This window comes from Contarinia nasturtii, unplaced genomic scaffold (genome assembly GCF_009176525.2).
Source record: "Contarinia nasturtii isolate CC-2019 unplaced genomic scaffold, AAFC_CNas_1.1 Cnas_scaffold_745, whole genome shotgun sequence".
Taxonomy (NCBI): domain Eukaryota; kingdom Metazoa; phylum Arthropoda; class Insecta; order Diptera; family Cecidomyiidae; genus Contarinia; species Contarinia nasturtii.
The window spans coordinates 2,856,808-2,876,831 of record NW_022198093.1 but is presented as its reverse complement, the minus strand read 5'-3'; the positions used below and the strand labels follow the sequence as shown (position 1 = coordinate 2,876,831).

Here is a 20,024-nt window from a genome sequence, read left to right as displayed (position 1 = left end):
ATTTTCTTAATCGTTTTTCTTATTATATTGTTTTGTTCATATACATTGGTTTTGGCTGAATAAGACAAAAAAGAGAAAATTGTCGAATAAAAATGGTTTAACTTAAAAAAAGGAGCTTTGAAATATAATAATAAATTTATTGGTACCTAACTAAATTATAAAACATGATTTTAATTTTATTCATTATAACAATTGAAAAAAAAGTAAACAAAAATTGGAATCGAAGTGTTATTTTATTTGTTCTTACAATGAAATGACATTTATTTCGAACGATTCGAAATTAGTAGTCGATTCGATTCTTTTGGCATCATTCATGTTTCATTCAAATTTCTGTATATAGGAAACTATCGAGAAGATGCGCGACTGAGAGCATATTATAATCACATTAAGAATTTGCGATTCAACGCAAAAGAAATTCAATTTTCAGCAAAATGAAATGAACGAACAACATAACACCCTCAATCAAATGGCATTCAAGCTGTTCGAATTATACAGCCAAAAGTGTACCTAAACCTAATTTTACTAGCCTAAATATTTTCTTGCTTTTGTTCTTGACACAAAATTTTGCGTTTGTTCGCTCGTGGCGTGTATATTCGGGGCGTCATTATAATTTCATGTACTTTTTTTCACGATGTTCGTTCCATTTACTTGGATTTCTTTTACTCTTGATTCTTTTGACAAAGAAAAATCACCAAATTCTTCTTTCCTTTTTAAAGCATTAAATTAAAGATTTTGATGAAGAAAAAAAATGTACATGTATTCCCAAGTTTCCTTGTTAAAATTAAAATAAATAGGTATAAACAGAGATTTCAAGCTAGTTTTTCTCTCAACATTTTCGCTTTTTCGGTATTGAAAAAAATAGAGTATGTAAATTAAAGTGGTTTAGGGTTAACAAAACAGTTGTTCAGAAAAATAACTGAAAAGCATACTAAAATTACGTTTCCTGCGTTCCTTTTACATAAATCTAACCTAAGAAAAAAAATATTTGCGCTAGATTCGTGCACTTGATTTGCTCGTTTGCACCATTGCACCAGCGATATAACATTAAGATCGCACATTTTTTTTTACAAAAAAGTCCGAAAAATTGCTTTTGCAAAGTGAGAGTTAACAGCAACTGTTATTATAGTCATTTTCGAACCCTTTTGGATTAATACAGAGAAAATATGCTATTTTCGTGACATTCAAAGCAAATTGTGTGTTTTTTCGTTTTCAAACAAAAAAAAATGGTTAAAGTAGAGCAATAGATTTTGATGTGGTCGGTTTTGCTGGATTGACTGTTCTTCGATTTATGACGAGATTCATAAAAATGGGTTTGTGGTAGCATTTAATACTGGTGCCTGTAACGAAACGATCAAATTTATTAAATTTTGATCAAACATTAAGAAAATGGCTGTGAATACTCTTACCGCGAATGGATTCTTTTGTGGAAAGCCATTTGTCATGTTCATCGTTCCGTTGAACATGTTAGTTTCGGTAACCTTTGGGTAATGTAATCCATTGCCGTTGAATGCAGAACCATTCAGGCCAAACGATGAACTATCGTACAATCCATTACTATTTGTTCTCGGATACAGTGGCTGCTGAACTGGTGTTGATAGGCCTTGTTGTTGCTGCTGCTGCTGCTGTTGTTCGCCAAACCAAAGTGGTGACGACGTTGTTTGAAATGGATTTGGTTGCGTTGCCGTTGCCGTGGGTGAGGACAAAATAACATTGAATGGATTTGCTGATGCAGCAGCTGATAGAGTATTTTGATTTTGGTTATCTTTCCCCTTTATTTCACGCAATTGTTCATCCAGATCCTTGAGAGCCGCGTATCGATCCACAGACGGTGTTGAATTTATGGATGAATTGGAATTAAATGTACCACTTGATTTCAACGAATTACTGGTTGAGCTCAATGACATCGGAAGACCTGTAAAATGGACAAATTTGATTTAGTAATCGGCTCATAATGGATTGTTTTATTGGTTAAAATAAAATTCCAAATCAAACTACGAAAAAAAAAAAATTCGAATACAAAAAATCCGTGATACGAGTTGACTCTAGTCGGTCGCTTTAAGACAATGGATAACAACAACAATGTTTTTTTTTATAAAAAAAATACATTTCTCTTTGTTGAGAAGCATGCAACGACTGTAAGTGAACGCAAGAGTGAAGATAATAATGAAAAAACCAACAACAAAAACAGCAAACAAACAAAATTATTATGTCACCCAGCAAAATAAAATGCGTTTAACAAATCGAAATGAAAAGCAAAAAAAAAAAAATTAAGAAATTAAAATAAAAAAATCGACTTGAAAAGGGAAAAAACTCAACATCTATGGGCATAACATCAACATTATGTGAAGCGAGAATCGCCAAATGAAATACACTTACTCCATCGATTTTGTTCTGGCTGAATGTATGGCCATGGAAACTGTTGCCAAACACTCCATTGAGTATATGCATTACCATTGTTCGAATTGGTGCTATTGTTATTGTAACTAAAACTATTGAAGTAATTGCTGTTTTGATTCTCAATGGCTGAATTATATGCATACATTAAGTATATCGTTTCAATTCGTCATCGATTTCGATGTATGTAGAAAACATTGTACGTACATTAAAACGTCCAAAATGAAAAAAAATGAGAATAAAATTTAAATTGGAATACATATTCATAATACAAGAGAAAATAAAAGTTGTGTGTGCTTGTGTCAACGACTAAAGAGCTTTGGATTTTGGGCACGAAGTCACGTACAGAAGAAATGTGTCACCAACTCATACAAATAAATTGTATGTGTGGTTGCGGGTCATTTACATTTTACTATTTATATGGAAGTAGTAAGTTTTTGTACGTGTATCTTTTTCAATTTCCATTTGTCATGGGACATTGCACGAAAGACGAACACCAAATGAATCGAATTATGTATCTCTCACCTGCTGCATTGTAAATGGTATTGTGTTCAAAATCTGCAAAGTTTTCGTCGGCACTTTTATTTAGATTAGTCGTTGCATTACCATTCGTTTGATTGCCATTAGTTAGTTGAACGCCATTCGAGTGATTGAATCCATTTGAATTTCCTTGTAAAAGGATTGTTTTATTGTTTGTGCTATTATTATTAATGGATGGTTTGTTATTCAAGGCATCAAATATATTGGCCGAACCAAAATCAGCCACAAAATCCGTGTCGGGTGTGAAAAGATTGTTGTTTTCGGTATTGGAACCTGAAATTCAGTTGAAAAATCATTTATTTTTTATTATAAATATTCGTTTTTCTTTTACTACAATAATTATTACCATTTAAATTGAATCCATTGGTTACAGCGGTGCCGTTGTTGTTGTTGCTTAAGCCATTTGAGCGATTGCCATTGGTGGTGACAGGGGCGGAGATGTGATTGTTGAACAAACTGTTATTATCGTTTGTTGAAAATAAATCCATTTTCCATCGGCTATTCGATGTTTTACCATTTGTATTTGTATTTGATGTCCATAAATGGCTGTTATTTTCTTCAATTGATTTCGCCGTTCCGTTTGTTAATAGCGTTGCGCTGTTTAATTGCATTTGCTGCTGTTGCTGTTGTTTATTTTGCGAGGGCGCTAATTGAGCTGTATTTGTAATCGATTTTAGCGGACTGGCCGGTTCCAAGTAATAGCTGTTAAGACATGCGTAAATATATATATATGTGTGTAAATAAAATTTTGTTGTTTTTCTTTTCTTTTCGTTAAAGCAGTATAATTTATAATCAAAGTCAGTCAAAGTGAAAATGAAGGTAAACATTTAACGGAGAGAGAGAGAGAAAAAAAAGGAAAATTACCGCTTTCGTTCATATTTGTCGATCATCAATTCGCGTTGTTCTTGCGTATGAACTCTCTTTGGATCCCATAGACCGAGCCAGGTTTTAGCACACAATTCATTCCCATGCGCTTTGATGAAATCTATTTCCTCCGTTGTGAATGTAGCCATCGAAATCGATTTCACTCGATGCGGTGGCGTCAAACCTCGTCTGAAATTAAAAGAAAAAAAATAGTGAAATTAAACAAATAACAAATAAATGAGCGAAACCATTTAATTTGCAGACAAAAGACAACTATCCCATTAAAACGAATGACAATTAAACGAATATGCCAATAAACATTAACGGATTTTGCACTTGGAACACGATTTAGACACCACATTTAACGTAACGTAAATACATTGTATTCAAAAGGTTAAATGGTGATGAATGGAAAAACAACGAAATGTAAGTGAATGTTTTTTTTTTCAAGTTGGCGCTGAAGCATTTCTTCGATACTTTTTTTATTATTATTCAACGTTTGTTTTTTGGGAGTGGTAATCTCTCTTCAGATTATTTGCGATTCGTGTTATTTTTTTATTGTAACATCTATTCCGGTTTCAAATCTAAATATTGCCTGGCTACGTCATTGGATTCAATTCAAGTAGTCATCTTGGAACCAAATGCACACTAATTCTCTATGAATGACATTTAAGTGTTTTAACTTTAGAATGCATTATGTATTAGACATTTTCGAAACTAAAATATCGTAAATAAAAAGAAACGTCGGAAATTTTATGGCTATAGCTGTATCACAACTTGATAATCGTATGTGTGAACCACGGCACTCGTTCATCTTTTTTATGGATTTTATTAATAGGTTTTAATATCAACTGAAATATAATGGAATCACAAATCTTCATTTTCGAAACAAAATCGTTTTCGATTAATGATGATTTACGATTTTTAATCGCACATCCGAAAAAAAAAACATTTTATGAAATGAAAGCGAAAGGATGATGTACCTTATGGAAGTTGTTTATTTGAAAAATGCATGCAATAAATGATTCTTTTTTGTTCGACGAAAAAAAAATCGAATGTTTTTTCCTAATTTTGATGGAATTTTATCATATGCAACATAAATATGCGGTATTTCAACTTCGTACCGTGATGATTCATAGGTGAGTTGTTTTTCTCATTCATTCTTTGTTAAATGTTTATTTCGCTCATAAGGAAAATACAACGAGTGAAACTGTTGTAAGATAACCTGCATAGAAAACTAGATAGAAAAGCATACCTACACACACCTATACGATTACAAAGCAGCAAATCGTGAGAGAGAGAGAGAGAGAGAGAGAGAGAGAGAGAGAAAAAACCTTTTGAAACAGTGCTCCGCTTGAAGTTTATTCATTCGATTTCGATGGCAATGAGTGATTCGATGATACTAATGGTAAGAAATGCTCTGAGCTCACATATGGCGCTCTCGAAGCGTGAAGATTGTGTGTTTTTTCTGCATTTTCTTTCGATGAATCATAATGCAAGCTTTAAGTAGTAAGGTGAAAAAGTGAGAGAGAAAAAAAAAGCAACATAAAGGTAAAGAATACACATTGTTGTAATTGCGATGCGGTCTAATTTTTTATGATGATATTTACCGTCGTATATGCTTTTAGGCGAAAAAGAAATGTATTGCAATAAATTGAACAAGAGAAAAAAAAGGTAGAAGAATGAAAGAAAAAATAGAAATTTTGCGTTTCAAGCCAAGAGGAAATCACAAGAAAAATATGAAAAATATCGTTGATTCATTCCCATGAATCACATGTCAGATTGAATGCATGAAAGATTTGGCAGCTATAACAACGTCAGTTAGCAACTCTCGTTAGGCATTCCAACGAATTTTTGGCTTTCTCCATTAACCAATTTCATGTGATAGTTTTTTTTTTTTTAGTTTTACACAAATTTTATTTCAGACATTGTGTTCACGCTCAGACGGAATTTTTGCCATTCGAATATTTGTGAACTTTCAACTCAAATGTGAACCGAGATGTGAGCCAAATTGAATGGTTACGTATTCCGTAATCAATAATGGCACCATTGAGAAATTGATTGAGCAAATGCGCAAATTTATTTCAATGCATTCATTTTGTACACGTGCACACCATCGTGATCGCATATACACTATCCATATTGTTGCGGTCGGTAATAATTGTTTGGCAAAAGTGACCTATCAATTCTATTGATCTTTTCACCCGGCATTTTCTGTCTGTGTATACCTCTCGCTTTCGCTTTTTTGCTCTGTATCTCTCTTTTTCTGTTTCTCTTTATTGCCTTCGTTAAATGATATAATCGATATGCTTGCTACTGTAACTGCAAGAGAGCGTTGGATCTCGATTTTTTAGTTCGTTTTCCATTGGGTTCTCATCAATATTGAAATAGTGATTGCGTCAATTTTTCATTCGTGTCATTGATTGAGTTGGTGTTAACCATATTGTCACACGCCTATTCACGTACGAAGGCAATGGACGAAAGGAAAAAAAAGAACGCCATACATCGCATCGCATGACAATTGTCGCTGTTGTTGTACACAAGATAAAGGAACCAGTCAAACAAAGTGCACCAAGTCCAATGACTTCAATTGGAATGTTTCAATGCGCAATCCGAAACAAGTGAAATAATCTCAAGTGACAATAAATATTCTTTTTTTCTTGTTAATGTAATAACAAACCAAAGTGGTTACAATGTATTTCATCACGAAAATTTTGCTCGATAATAGTTTTACAGTGCAGCTAATGGTGCGTCTTAATAAAAAGTACCGTTTGTGCATGTGAGTGTTTGACTGGTCGTAAGAAATTCAATTAGGTATGATGTTGTTTTTTATCGACACTTCTCGTTCAAATGTAGAGAGAGACATTTTCTAAATTGAATAAGATTCGAACCGCATATTTTACTGCAAACTGCCTTTGTGCAAAGAATGGAGAATGTAATAAACGTTAGTTGAGCACCGTGTTAAAGTCAAAGAGAATAGATGTTCAGCGACACAAAAAAAAAACCGAGTAAATAGCGTATTCGAGCCATAACACGTAGGTTGTAAGCGGTCTGTTCAAACGCATTGTGTCACACTGGACGTGTTTCAATTTCATTTCAAGTCGGCCTTTTCAAGATCTAAATGACTTCAACTCTTACAAAATCACATTCACACAAGATGATACAAAACAACGGTTTTATTCAGCAGCGCAAACAATTCTAATAACAAAATTAGACGCCATTGCTATTTAGATCGTCTTCTATTCGCTTGCGTAAAATTGAGATAAAACTCATGGGCTCGGCGGAGAAATCAAGTCAACATGGACTGGGGTTCATAGATGAAATTAAATTTTATTATTGAATTTCTTTTATTCATCATCAATTGAAAGAGCGGCGCATCTACTCAAGTTGAGAATAAGACGTAATAAGAATTGAACGCTTCAGTGTTTTTGAGGGTTTGGTTTTGTTGTTATTTAATTACATAAAATTGTTTATAATGCGGCAATTTTAACGCATCACAGCACCTTTTTCTTCTTTCAACTGAATTTTGACGACGTTTTGCGTGCTCATCACCAGCACACATTCTTTTTATGTCAGTCTTAAGGTGTTTGTCGTTGCTGATATGCCTCTGTGTGTGTGTTTGTTTGTTTTTCTGCTTCGTTTTTTCATGCTAAAATTCTCCGATGTACATTTTGGCTCACACCGTATTTGCACGTTTCACATCGTCGCTTATGGCAACTGGTAATGATGTCATTGGTTTTTTTTTGCTGCTGCATATTATTTAGAATACACCAAGACATATAGCATAGTTGATACTATTGAATACACCGTTTCTTTACATATTACATTAGCGATATAGTATGCACTTGCGAGACACACGTCATAAAACCTCGATTTATTCTGCATACAAAAGTAATGTGTTTGAAATTCAAATGCGGAAAGAAAATGAACAACGAAAAAACACACAAAGTCAAAAAAATATATTTTTTCTCTCTCCCTCTTGCGCTACATTAATATGTAATAGCTGAAAAGCTACAATATATACATCTGATAGAATTGTTCACATGCAAATTATACATATCATACTCAAGAGTTTAAGTGAGCACAAAACATAAACCCACACCGTCAACGTAAATTAAACCGCACAGCTGCTTATTTTTCTCCGCAAAAAAAAAACGTTCGTTATTTTGTTTGAACTTTTTTTTCGCTCTTTTCTCTATCTCTCTCTGTGTCTCTGTCTCTCGGTCTCTCTATCTATTTTACCTCTTTTTATTTTGGTTTGTAAAAGCGGCTGTTTATACAATTGTGTTGTTTGGCCAACAAAAAGCGAATAAAAGAGAGTTTATTGCACCATCATCAGTAAAACATCAAGAACAGTAACAGAAGGCATCGTTTCCGGTTGTTGAATGATGTGTAACTGACGCTTTTTCATGGCTTTTTTTTGCTCTCTTAAACAATTTTTTATTCTGTCTGCTCAATTTCATACATTTTGAATTTGCTGAGCCAAAAATATGAATCACGAAACCTTTCCAATTTGGTGCCGATCAATTTTCATTGGGCAATTCTTGGTCATACTCAAAGTGAGAGCACAAAGATGGAGTAAGAGAGAGAACATGACAGAAAGAACGAGAATGAACGTGAGAGGGAGAGAGTATAAAAATGAATGATGACCATGATGAGACAATGGAAATTCGATAGATTAATTGCTACGCAAGCGACGATAAGGCAATGCAAAAAAATATGGTGTGTTAAATATGCCAATCGATATGACCCAATACGCCTGTCATTCACGAGCTACCACACCGAGCTCATATATGCCCATTATGCTTTTGATCTTTCATTAAATTGCAAATAAGTAATAAAAAAAACAGTTTCAACGGTGATCGGATAACATTGTTCTACGCACACGATGTATACATGAATAAAGTGCCGTTGAGCAATGTCATCGATGATATATTTTCATAATAAATATTTATAGATTAAAATCGTGGAGTAGATGCCAATAAATCATCATTATTTAGCATTTCAGCGATGTTAAAATCGAAGCGTAGAGAAAGAGAGAAAATTATTACGAAGAGAAATGTAGAATATTTCAACTGATGAGCATAAGTCTGTTTTATACACACAGACACCTGTTTCATTTGACGATGTTCTTCGTGTGTAAAAATTGTCGGTTAGTGAGTACTAAACTTAGCTTACATCAGCTGTTTTCATCGATGGTTTTGTACACATACATACATTTAGTGACACAGCGTAGCTCGGTAATGTTGCTGTTGCCGTTGTTTTAGTCTCATAAAATACGAGTGTGTTGAGCTAGCAGAATTTTCGTTCATGTTGCGTGTGCATTTACGCTGTTGAACGCTGCTACGTGATTGTGATTTATTTGCCTAACCCTGTTAATAAATAGTGCTTTTATTCGATTTGGCAAAATGCCATCACTGGAGAATCTATCTTAAATTATTACAGAAAAATGTGTCGTCTCTGCGCATTAAAAGAGAAAAGAAATCAAAATTCGCATTGTAAATCTTCTCATAATGAAATTCCACTTGCATATTCAATTGACCTTTTGTATACTTTATTATAATACTGCCACTCATGCTTTGGCCAGTTAGTAAGCGTGTAATAAGCACTTCAACAGTAAGTACCACATATTTGACGTACATAAAGCAGCGCACATAAAGAAGCTGCATTTACAATGTACGCTATTCTCTATCGCCCGCTCTCTCTCTCTCTCTCTCTCTCTCTCTCTCTCTCTCTCTCTCTCTCTATTGCTCGATCTCTCTCATTTTCTCACTTCGTATATTTCGCGTTTGTTTGTTTATTCGCTTTAATTTGTACACACGAAGCAAGAATGAATGTGCCGAGTTCGATGTGTTCTGCTCTTTTTTAATGCACAATAAATCTGGGTCAATTTTATTGTAAACAGCACAAGAAAATCCATTCGGTTCAACGGTTGGCAAGTGAAAATGAGAAGAAAAAATCGAAATAGTTCTGTTTCAAGTTCTATGATGCGTTTAAATGACCCATAATTGTCGCACAAAGCCATATTTATGACGAAAAAGTCATTAAAAAAAAAACCAGAAAAAATGGTCCAAAAATTGAAGTGAAATATTCATGTCGCTTCAGATGGTGTGACCTACAAATGTGGCGTTCAATGAAACTGTATGCACCGAATTACACCGTTCTCAATCTAATAATGCAAGAGAATGTGAAATATAGAAACGTCTATTCTGTTGTGAAATAGAAAACACAATTCAAAAGCATAAATTGATAACTGAAATGTGTGAACTGTGCATAAATTAATACGTTGCATGCAATGAAGAATTTTTTCTAAAAAGGCACATCATCAACGTCCATGACAAGTGAATGCATAAATACCCATTAAGGATTCATTGCACGATGACGCGTTTTTTTTCTTCTTCGCCAACATTTTCTCTCTTTTGTGCGCTCATATTTTGTATTACAGAAGTGACGCATAAATAAAGCGTGTGCACTGTTTGCATGTATATTTTCCACTTAATTGAAATACGATTGTGTCCACTTGGGTTTGCTTTTCTCAATCACTCTCTCTTTCTCTCTTTTCTCTGTCTACCTCTCTCTTTCTCCATCTAGCTTCTGCCACCATGACGGCCAGTGGTTACTGAACCATGTCGATGTGAAACGACATTTGTCATTTCACGCAACATGAACTCCACTTGAAATTATGTTTTTTTTTCCTCTTCAAACATTTTGAACAGAACTCGCGATGACGCCGTTGAATGAAGAGTAGCAAAAAGTTATGATAATTTGTTGATGGACCGTCTTTTTCGAAAGACATTTGAAAAGAGAACAAATATTGGCACCAAGCACGTACCCGTATTTCCAGTGTAGATGGAAAATGTCTCGTTCAATTTGTCGACGCCAACTTTCGCCATTTCACTTTTATTTTGAAGCAATTTTAAATGTGATCGATTTGAGAATATAAATTGAAATCCAATTATAAATTGAAGTGCCATTAAAACAATTTTTAGTTAAAAACACGAATTGTACAAGAAAAAATGAGAAGAAATGTTGATGTGGCGTTGAACTAAACCGCAAATGGAATATTGATTGTATTCCATTTCAATATATTCTAATTAATATGTTCGTCGCATTCGTGCGATAACAATTATGTGAACGTTGAAAGATTTGTGACTAAATCAAATCAGAAATAGAAAACATTTATTGCATTGAAATATTAGACAATTGCTGCGCATGCAATGACACACACATTCAGAAAACTGAATGAGTAAGCAAATTGATGGGCAGTACAAGTACGCTAGAATAAACAACGAATTTAAAAATTGAAAATTAAATGTGTTTAGTACGACGTTGTTGATTCAGATGTCAATTTGAGCTTTTGAAATACGTACGTGCATTGACGATATAGCACATTGTGCTTTGTTTTAATTTACGCTCGACGATGGCTTTATTTTTTAAATATGAAACGCATATTCTACACACACATAAATAAAATGTACAAAAAACAATTGAATGCATGTAGTACATCTGTGGATTTTGTTGTGTAGCTTCCAAGGTCTCAAAACATATGCACCCATTCTTCTATTGTTTAACACAAGCTGCATATGAATATTCGTGCTTTTTTGCATTACATAGATCCATAGTTTATGTGCTTCGTCTGATTTTTTTTGCAAATGCAAAGTCGATGCACAGAGTTAAAAAGAGGCGATTTCGTTTGTTCGTTGCAAATGTTCAATCAAGTGTGAATTATTCTAATGACTGACACATTTCCAATGCTACGGCCCGATTATAAATTGAAGTTGTTTATTGCTGTTATTAAGATATCGTCTCTCACTCGTTTGAAATTGTTTGTTGCATTACAATCAATCACACCAACGCAATCAATCGTTAACGTATGTTGATGAATCTGATGCGACTCATCGCCTGACAATAGCTCACAATTACATACCATTCAAATGTAATATCCGTCTAAAGACAAAATACTCAATCTAAAAATTACTTTCCAACCAATTAAATAATAATTGACACAATCAAGTTATTAAAGTTGGTGGAAGTTGCGGCACACAGAAATGAGAACGCATGAATTGTTTATGCGCCATCGCATTTATATATCGCTTATTTTCCATGGAATGGATTTGTGGCGGCCAATTTTCTCTTTTATTATTGGGCAGCTCTTTATCACAACATATTAAAACAAACACATCATTTCGTTTTGTGCGCGTTCATTTATTTGTTTAAATGGTAAAATGCCACATTCGGTGTGTGTGTGTGTGTGTGTGTGTGTTTCAAAGTGCGCTATAAGTAACTATAAATAAAATGGTAATGAAAATGATAAAGTTTAACCAGCGATAGAACCTGTATGACCGTGTAGACAGTAGTTGTTCTTTATTCAATTATTTTCGAATAATTCATGATATTTTATTATCGACGCAGTTGTACATCGGAAAATGTGTCTGCTGCCTATAACCGCATATCATTCGGTTCGAGCAAATGCATCCAATACCAACAAACGTGTTTTTAGATAATGCGACAGAATCATTTAATCAAGTGTTTTCGTTTACTCTCGCCACGGCTGCAATACAGTGGGAACTGTACAAGCTACTCGAATAATGCGATCAATACCTCGAACCTTACTTCACGACCAATGAATTATTATTAAGTGAGTGGTGCATAGTTATCGTTTTGATTTTTAACGGCAATAAAATATACAACATTTTATCAATGTTTTCCGGTATTTTATCTACACTTTGAAGACCATGGTCATTGACAAATAAATACTGCACATTCGATTCAAAAATTCTTGTGTCTCTTATTTAAACTTGTTATGTTGCATTCTATACTCGCTCTTTCTTTCATTCAGTCTCTCTCTCTCTATCTTTAGCTGTGTCTATCTGTCGGTGCTCTTTCACCACTCTCACTTTGACTACATAAATTTTGTTCCAGTCGGAACTTCTCTTTATAAAGCCATTGAAATGCATAGAAAAACCTACTTCAATGTATAATAATTGCAATATATACTGATTCATTCCATGTTTATGAAATTTCCATGTTGGTTGCAAAACTACCGATAATAACTTAGTTTCTCATACAATTCACCTCTGATCTATGCCATGGTAATTATGGCTCTTTCTCTGATTTTGTCTATCTCTATCTCTACACCTTCTCTCTTTCTCTTTCTGTCCGTCATTCCCCGTGATAGATTCATTTGTCGCTGATAAAATAGTGACATTTAATTAGTGTTATCAGTTTCGGATTGGCAGTTGCATTCACATCGCTTGACGCGATTTTGTCACTTAGAAATGAAACAACACAAGGGCAATCATGACGGCGGGAGAAAAAAAAAAGCGAATTGTTTTAGCAAAGACAATTGAATTGATTTGGTTTCAATATCAAATTATTTAGAGAGTATTGCGGAAATAATGGCAATGTCACATATATGTCTGATTCCAAAGTATGATGAAATCATTTGTCACATTTCACACTCAATCGGAACAGTCACTTATACAATTCAAAATCACGACTGTTTCCAAGACGATACTTTTGAAATTCAGATTACGGAGGCGGTGTACGCCTTTTGATTTGAAGAATTCTTTCGACTTTTTGGAATTCACTTGATAAAAGATTGACGATTGACATGTAAATTCTGATGCGATTTGAAATTCGTTAACATCAACGTCATGGACCCTTTTCGAAAATGAGTCGTTATCATTTTTAACCGAAAAAAAACTTTATGAATATTTGGTTTTTGTTATCGTCATTGAAACGAGCGACTTACAAAGTGCGTCATTTTTATTTGCGTAATTGCGCTTTTTTATATATAGAAATTCTGCAGATACATTTGTTACTAAGTAATATTAAGCATTTTTATATTTTCGACTTGCTTCAGATGTCATGTGAGCTGTTGTTTACATTTTCTGCAATAAAAATCAACGGCATACAACATCGATTGTTAAACAATCCACATGAGCACATACACAATGTGTGTCCCATGCAAACAAAAGACAGTATATTGTATTTCCAATGTTTGATTAATGCCAAATTTAGCTTTCTTTTTCGTCGTTATTGAATTTTTTTCGAATGCATATGGTTGTCGCCAATAATGCTGATGGATAATCTGTAATCGAATGCCATGTATTCGGGAATTAATGTGGATCGAATAACATGGTTCTCGTTTATTTTGTTATGTTATTTGCAAAATGATGAAAACAAACAAATTTCTTATGAATTCCATCGATGCGACGGAGTGACCGTTTTAAACGGAACACACACAGATCCACAGACACAAGTATAATTTATTCAGCCGTTGACTTACTTTAATCCATAATGAAACCATGCAACGTTCACAGCAAAGCGAACTCTTTCTGTATTTCATTCATTATTATTCAGCGTCATTTCATTTAATGAACGCCTGTTCATTTCATTTTCTATAGCTATTTTCGTACCATGCATCTTCATTATTCATGCAATGACTGCGACTATCCAATGGCACACAACTCAAATGTCACCATTTTCTTTTGAAAGAATGTTTTCTAAGTACCAGCCTGTACTGGCCTGTGTCTGATGCCGTTTTTTTTTCATGGTAATTTAAAGTCATCATATTATATTGCATGGACAAAAGTCTTATCATTACACACACGGCAATTACTTGCACCAACCCGTACCAACTCGTATTAAGAATGTTTGTTCTGATAATAAAAAATGTTTAAGCATGCTTCTTCAGACACGCGCAGTTCCAATTTTTTTTCACTGGAAGTAATCTCCACAGGAAACAATTAAACGGAAACAAAGCAGCTTATAGTTTTAATATAGTAAAAGCGTGCTCGTTTACTGACGCTGATATCGACAGAGTTCGACGAACAAATATGGAACGTTCTGTCTGGTATGGTTTGATAATTAGATTTATCTGAATTCCCACAACGGAATTTCCTAAAAATAAATTCAGCAAAATGTTTGTAAAAATAACTTTGGCGACAATTTTAATTTAATAACTCCCCGTTTTAATACAAAATTTAATGGCGAGATGCACTTCAAAAGAGATTTTTTTTTTGATAAAAAAATATTTTCACTTTTGGAAGTGTTTACTTGCTCAATCATTTGAAAACATTCAACGAAAGAATAATCAGTGGGCTTAGTCACGAGAAAGTGATTTCGAAATCATACACAGTAACAGTTTCTAAAATTTGTGAGTCACGGCAAAGTCACTGTGCCAAAATGGCATGAAACCTGATTAAATTAGTCAAATCAAATAGAAAATATTCATGCAATCTTTTGTAAACTGTTTTTATTTACACTGATTACTGTGCAATGGTGTAGCCAAAATAGCATAATCATAACTGTAAATAAAATTTGGAAACGTAATCGCAAATTTGAAGGAAGCCGAAAAACATTGACCCAAGTCCGAAATAATATAAAAAGTAAGTAAAACCCAGCTGATGAAATGCCAAAACCACAAAAAAACACACTGCAAGTGGGACTCTTATCGATGTTTTGTTTGCCAAAGCATATTCTGATAATTTCGATTAGTGTGGATGAGTCATCGCTTGGTTGTTTTCTAATCTAACTGTTGGTGTTACTACGGCTGCGAACCGATGTGAGACACTGTTTATCCATTGACATTCATGAAAAAACCCAATATCGAGAACGGAAAGATGTAACAGACACCGAAAAACCCAAAAAACACACAGAATAAGCAAAAGAGACAGAGACAGAGAGAGCACCAACAGCAAAAACGAAATATGTTCGGTCGTTTGCATGGGTCGCTGCCACAAAACACCAAGGTTTTAACATGCGCTTATTTCGTTCTGTCTCTCCGATAGCATCGAGTTCGTTGCAATCGAATGCGAGCGCACACAAGGCGTTGTGTATCGTGTGTTTTTTTTTTCGCTTGATACTTTTCCGTTGTTGTTCTTTTTTCGACTGGTGGTTGTTGTTGTAGTCACACGAATCGCCATTTAACATCATAACATCACGATACAATCCGTACCAGGCGGCATCAATTAATTCAAAAGTGAATTATGTGCATTCCAATCTATGTTTACGTGTGTTGGCGCTTTTTTCTTCTTCTCTCGTTTACTGTGTTGATTCGTTATTGTTTTGTGTGTATCGTGCCGCATTTCGGAGATCGTAGCTTTTGCCATCTCATTTTTCGGAGAGTGCGAGAAATCTCGTTGTGTGATTTTTGCGTTCGTTCTGTCTCTGGTCTCTAATCGACTGGCGATTAACAGAAATTCCACAGAAGGTATTTTTTATTCTGCCAAAAATCTTTTGTTCGAATTTTTGCTTTTCAACACCGTGCACAATTTTATCTCCGAAATGTACTTTAAAGCGACTCTGTCACCGCAGGCACTGTTGACTTTGTTAAATCGCAATTATTGTGATGCGAATGATGATCGGCGTTGTTTGCGCGTGTACGATTGTGCACAGCAGCAAAATTGCAATCAAAAGAATTCAACTCATGCCACAACGATTGGAATCGTCGTTCAACTCGTGGCTCTGAGTGCATATTTTGCATAAAATATTTCAAAAAGTATAATTCATGCACGGTAACATTCGTGCATTCGTCAAAATGGATGTTTTCTACTCATTCGAATGCAAAGTCGGTTGTCACAAAGAGCCAAATGATTTAAAATAGACATCTCTTGAATGTGATATTTCTTCGGCAAAAGACTCCAAAAAGAAAACAAAAGCTTCAGCGCAATTCATTCGGAGTCACGCCCATATTGTGGAGCATTGTAAATTGCGGAAAACATTTAATTGACGCATCATTTTCCATCGTTGCCAGCAATAGAGTTACACCGAAAAGTTATCGTTTAATTTTATTGATTGACGTCTCATTGTTCTACAAACGTTTTTAAATTGAATTTGGATGAAGGAAATGAATTTAGCGTAACTAATGGAACCACATTTAAAAACTGCGTAGTCGCAATTCCCTTTCGAACTTAGTAAAGACGCGAACTAAACCAAAGAGTGTAACATTGTGTTTTGTGCAGCGCCGAATAAACATGAAAATGTAGAACAAAGTTTAGATACGTAAATAGGTAGGTCAAGTAGTAATTAATTATAATTTTGCCTGTTAAACGGAATGAAATGGCAAACACATTGCCAAGCAAAATGTGCAAGACATACGGCCGGAACAATAACCGTACACACCGCATACAAATACATTCAGCGTAATATGGTTAGATGCAAACAAACGGTTGTGATGAATATAGAAACTATGAACACTAGAAAAGTAATGCACCTAGTTATTTTTCCACTGGCTTGAATTTAAATAACTACGATCATTATCTCATGGCATGTTCCATATTTGGTTTATTCTTCTCTCGGTGTACCGTGCGCATGGAGTACATAAGGCGAGAGAGAACGAAAGAGACAGATACGTCAAATGTTTATGCCTATTTTCTTGTGGCCGATTAGTCTTTCTAATTGCGAATACATTTTGAGCGTACCAGCGATTCTAAGTATTCTCTTCAGTATTCAAATGAAGTATACAATCTATCACGCGGCCAAACCAAGCATTTACAGTTTTATTTCTTCTTCGAAATTTTTTCTGCTTGAATTCAAGCGAGAAAAACAGCGCAGAATTTTTCTCGCGTAAAAAAACTTTTTACAGAAAAGTAATTGTATGCAGTCTATAATTTGTTTCTGTGCATTGACAGTGTGGTGAAAAAAAGGTAATAAAATTAGCCGATAGTAGAAAGAGGCCACTTGTCAGTGCATTTTTTGACGTGAAAAAAATGGATTTCGCTTGTACGTTCGTGATTTCTTTTTTTCCTTCATGAAGTTGACAATATGCATGACTTTCACCGTGTCATTCGCGTGCAGCAAACAATCTTCATACAATTAGTGCAATCACACTAAATGAATCTGTCGCATATATTCTAAAATATAGTAGCAACACACAGAGAGAGTGAAACGGGAAAAAAATGTGCGACTAACAAACAAATAAAAAAAGGTCCGCGTTTTATCTATTTATAAATTGAAGACGAAACAAAGTCTTTTCACTTTAACTATCTTTTGCAAGTCGCTTATAAATATATTTGACTTTGAATTGAACCTTTGGCGACGTGCCCTTATTCATTTGATGCATATGCTAAATAAAAAAAGTCACTTGTTTCAGCAAATACGGCTCCCGCACTCACTTGTTCACCAAATCGAGAGAAAGAAACAAACGATGACGACGACGACAGCGAAAAAAAACACACAAAAATCGACCGAAATCTGTGCATTTTTTCTGTTGTTTAGCTCATTTTCAAAGCCAATCTGAGTGTGGCATCTGCCTCATTGTTGTTGACTTTCATTTAATATTTATATTTGTGTTGTTTTTCTTTTGAGATGAGCGTTGTCTTATTTCCCATGCATAAATCATCTCAGAAACGTGTTCGTTTCTTTTTTAGTATCGGTTAGCATTTGTTTCATTCGGTTTTTTTTTGTGTGTGTTCGAACAATTGCATATTTGTTCATTTTTAAGTTTGTGTTTGTGTTTTTTTTCTCGTTTCTACCGGACGGGAGAAACTGTGACGCTTTGTGTGCGTTTGATATGTTCAACTTTCAAATAGTCGCCAAATTGGCGCACGCATACAGACACATTCAACGAGTAATAGAGTAGTAAATTGATTTGTTTCTCCTCTCGCCAACGACAAATCGATTCATATTGATTGTATCATTTCATCTGAATGTGTGTGATATCTGATTTTTGACGTCAGCCAGACATGGCTTAATGTGTTTTTGATTGATTTTTTGCCCGCTCTGACGTGGCAAGGACAATAAATTAAGCAAATAATCAAAAAAATGTATTTTTATACTTACAGAACGCCGGAGCATCGAGTGCAGATGAATGATCCAATTGTCATGTTTACATAAGTCGGACCTTTTTGATTACAGTCAAAGCATTGTTTATTCCCGCTCACCGAAACCAGTTCGCGCAAAATTTTTAGATTTTTATCGTCTTGTTTCTTTCGCACCACCGCCATATTATCCCGATTGTCACACAACACTTTACACTTTATACGATAATTTACTGTTTCTTTGATTTCTATCTCGCTCTCTTTCGTCACTGTGATGACGATGCCTTTGTTGCGAATCGCTTTCAAGTTGGTTCTTACTCGTTGAGCACTATCTTATTATTCTTTAGTTGAAAATCGTATGCAACTGTTTTATGTAGTAAAATAGAATACGTTTACTTTGATTTTGTGTCTCCGTCTTTCAAAAAAAAAAACTGAAAAGATTTGCTTGAAAGAAGAAAAATTGCTTAAGTCAATCGCATCTCAGCAACAATTCTTTCACATTCTTTTTAATTCACAGTCAACAATGTTGAAAAGGTGTTTGTTCAAAGTGCAAGCTCTCTGTTTCACTTGCTCAGCACTCACAAAAGGTTCAATGTTTTTTTTTGCACCAAAGAAATCCTACAAAACAGTTCTTTGTTTTTCTCCAAGTTTGAATTTTCTGTTTATTTCCTGTTTGGTTTTATGACAGATATTCTCGACGTTTCGGTTTTGTTCTTCTTCACTTTTGTTTCTTTTGATGTTCTCTCTTTCTCTCGGCACAAATATCATAAATCGGTATGGCACACCGATTCAAAAACTATCACCACAGCAACAAAAGTTGGATCAACGAATAACAAAAAAAGTACATAATTGTGACGTTTGACATGAAACAAACAAAAACACTCCACACACACCGAATGCAATGAAAGTGACGTTGAAACTGAATGGAAATGCAGAAGGAGACGAAGTGAAGAAAAAACGCAATTTTTTCAATTGATATTTGTCAATTTCATTCGAATAATCGCGAACTCAATCACATTTTCCGTAATAAACCGATTAAATATTCATTTGATTCAATCACGAATATCTCAACTACTGCGACACAATTTACGACGAAACACGTAGTTCTTTTCTCTTTTTTCTTCGATGAAGCGACTTTTACATATACGTTGAATTCATCGTTGTAAACCAAAAACACAAATATTACGTTTGGTCTGTTCAAAACTAAAAATCACTTCATAAGCTGTAACTTTGCATTCGATTTATGGTTCCATTCGAATCAATTCCACTGAGATGTCATAAAACTATTAAAATACTAAATGTAACAAAAAGAACAGACAATTTTATAAGTTTTTCGCAATTTTCAACTTAATTTCGTGTGATTTGATTTCAGTTTTACGTTTTAGAGCAGCCAAATGGAAAGTGACAGAGTTTTGTGCTTTGTTTATGTGCAGTGCTGAGTCAACGACGACTAATATCAAA

General features: G+C 34.4%; 1 protein-coding gene across 2 annotated transcripts; it reads right to left on the bottom strand.

Moving 5' to 3' along the window:
• Positions 1–214: 214 nt before the first annotated feature.
• LOC116341644 (arf-GAP domain and FG repeat-containing protein 1) lies at positions 215–20,010 on the bottom strand. 2 transcript variants are annotated; one of them, XM_031768822.1, is made up of 7 exons: positions 18,586–20,010; positions 3,799–3,987; positions 3,281–3,636; positions 2,920–3,207; positions 2,377–2,523; positions 1,407–1,912; positions 215–1,337 (listed from the first exon to the last, which is right to left on the bottom strand). In XM_031768822.1, the coding sequence occupies exons 1-7, from the start codon at positions 18,747–18,749 to the stop codon at positions 1,299–1,301; spliced, it is 1,689 nt and encodes a 562-aa protein (XP_031624682.1). In that variant the 5' UTR covers positions 18,750–20,010; the 3' UTR covers positions 215–1,298. The 2 variants fall into 2 exon arrangements, with proteins under 2 accessions (XP_031624682.1, XP_031624684.1); XM_031768824.1 differs by lacking the exon at positions 2,377–2,523.
• Positions 20,011–20,024: the final 14 nt, after the last annotated feature.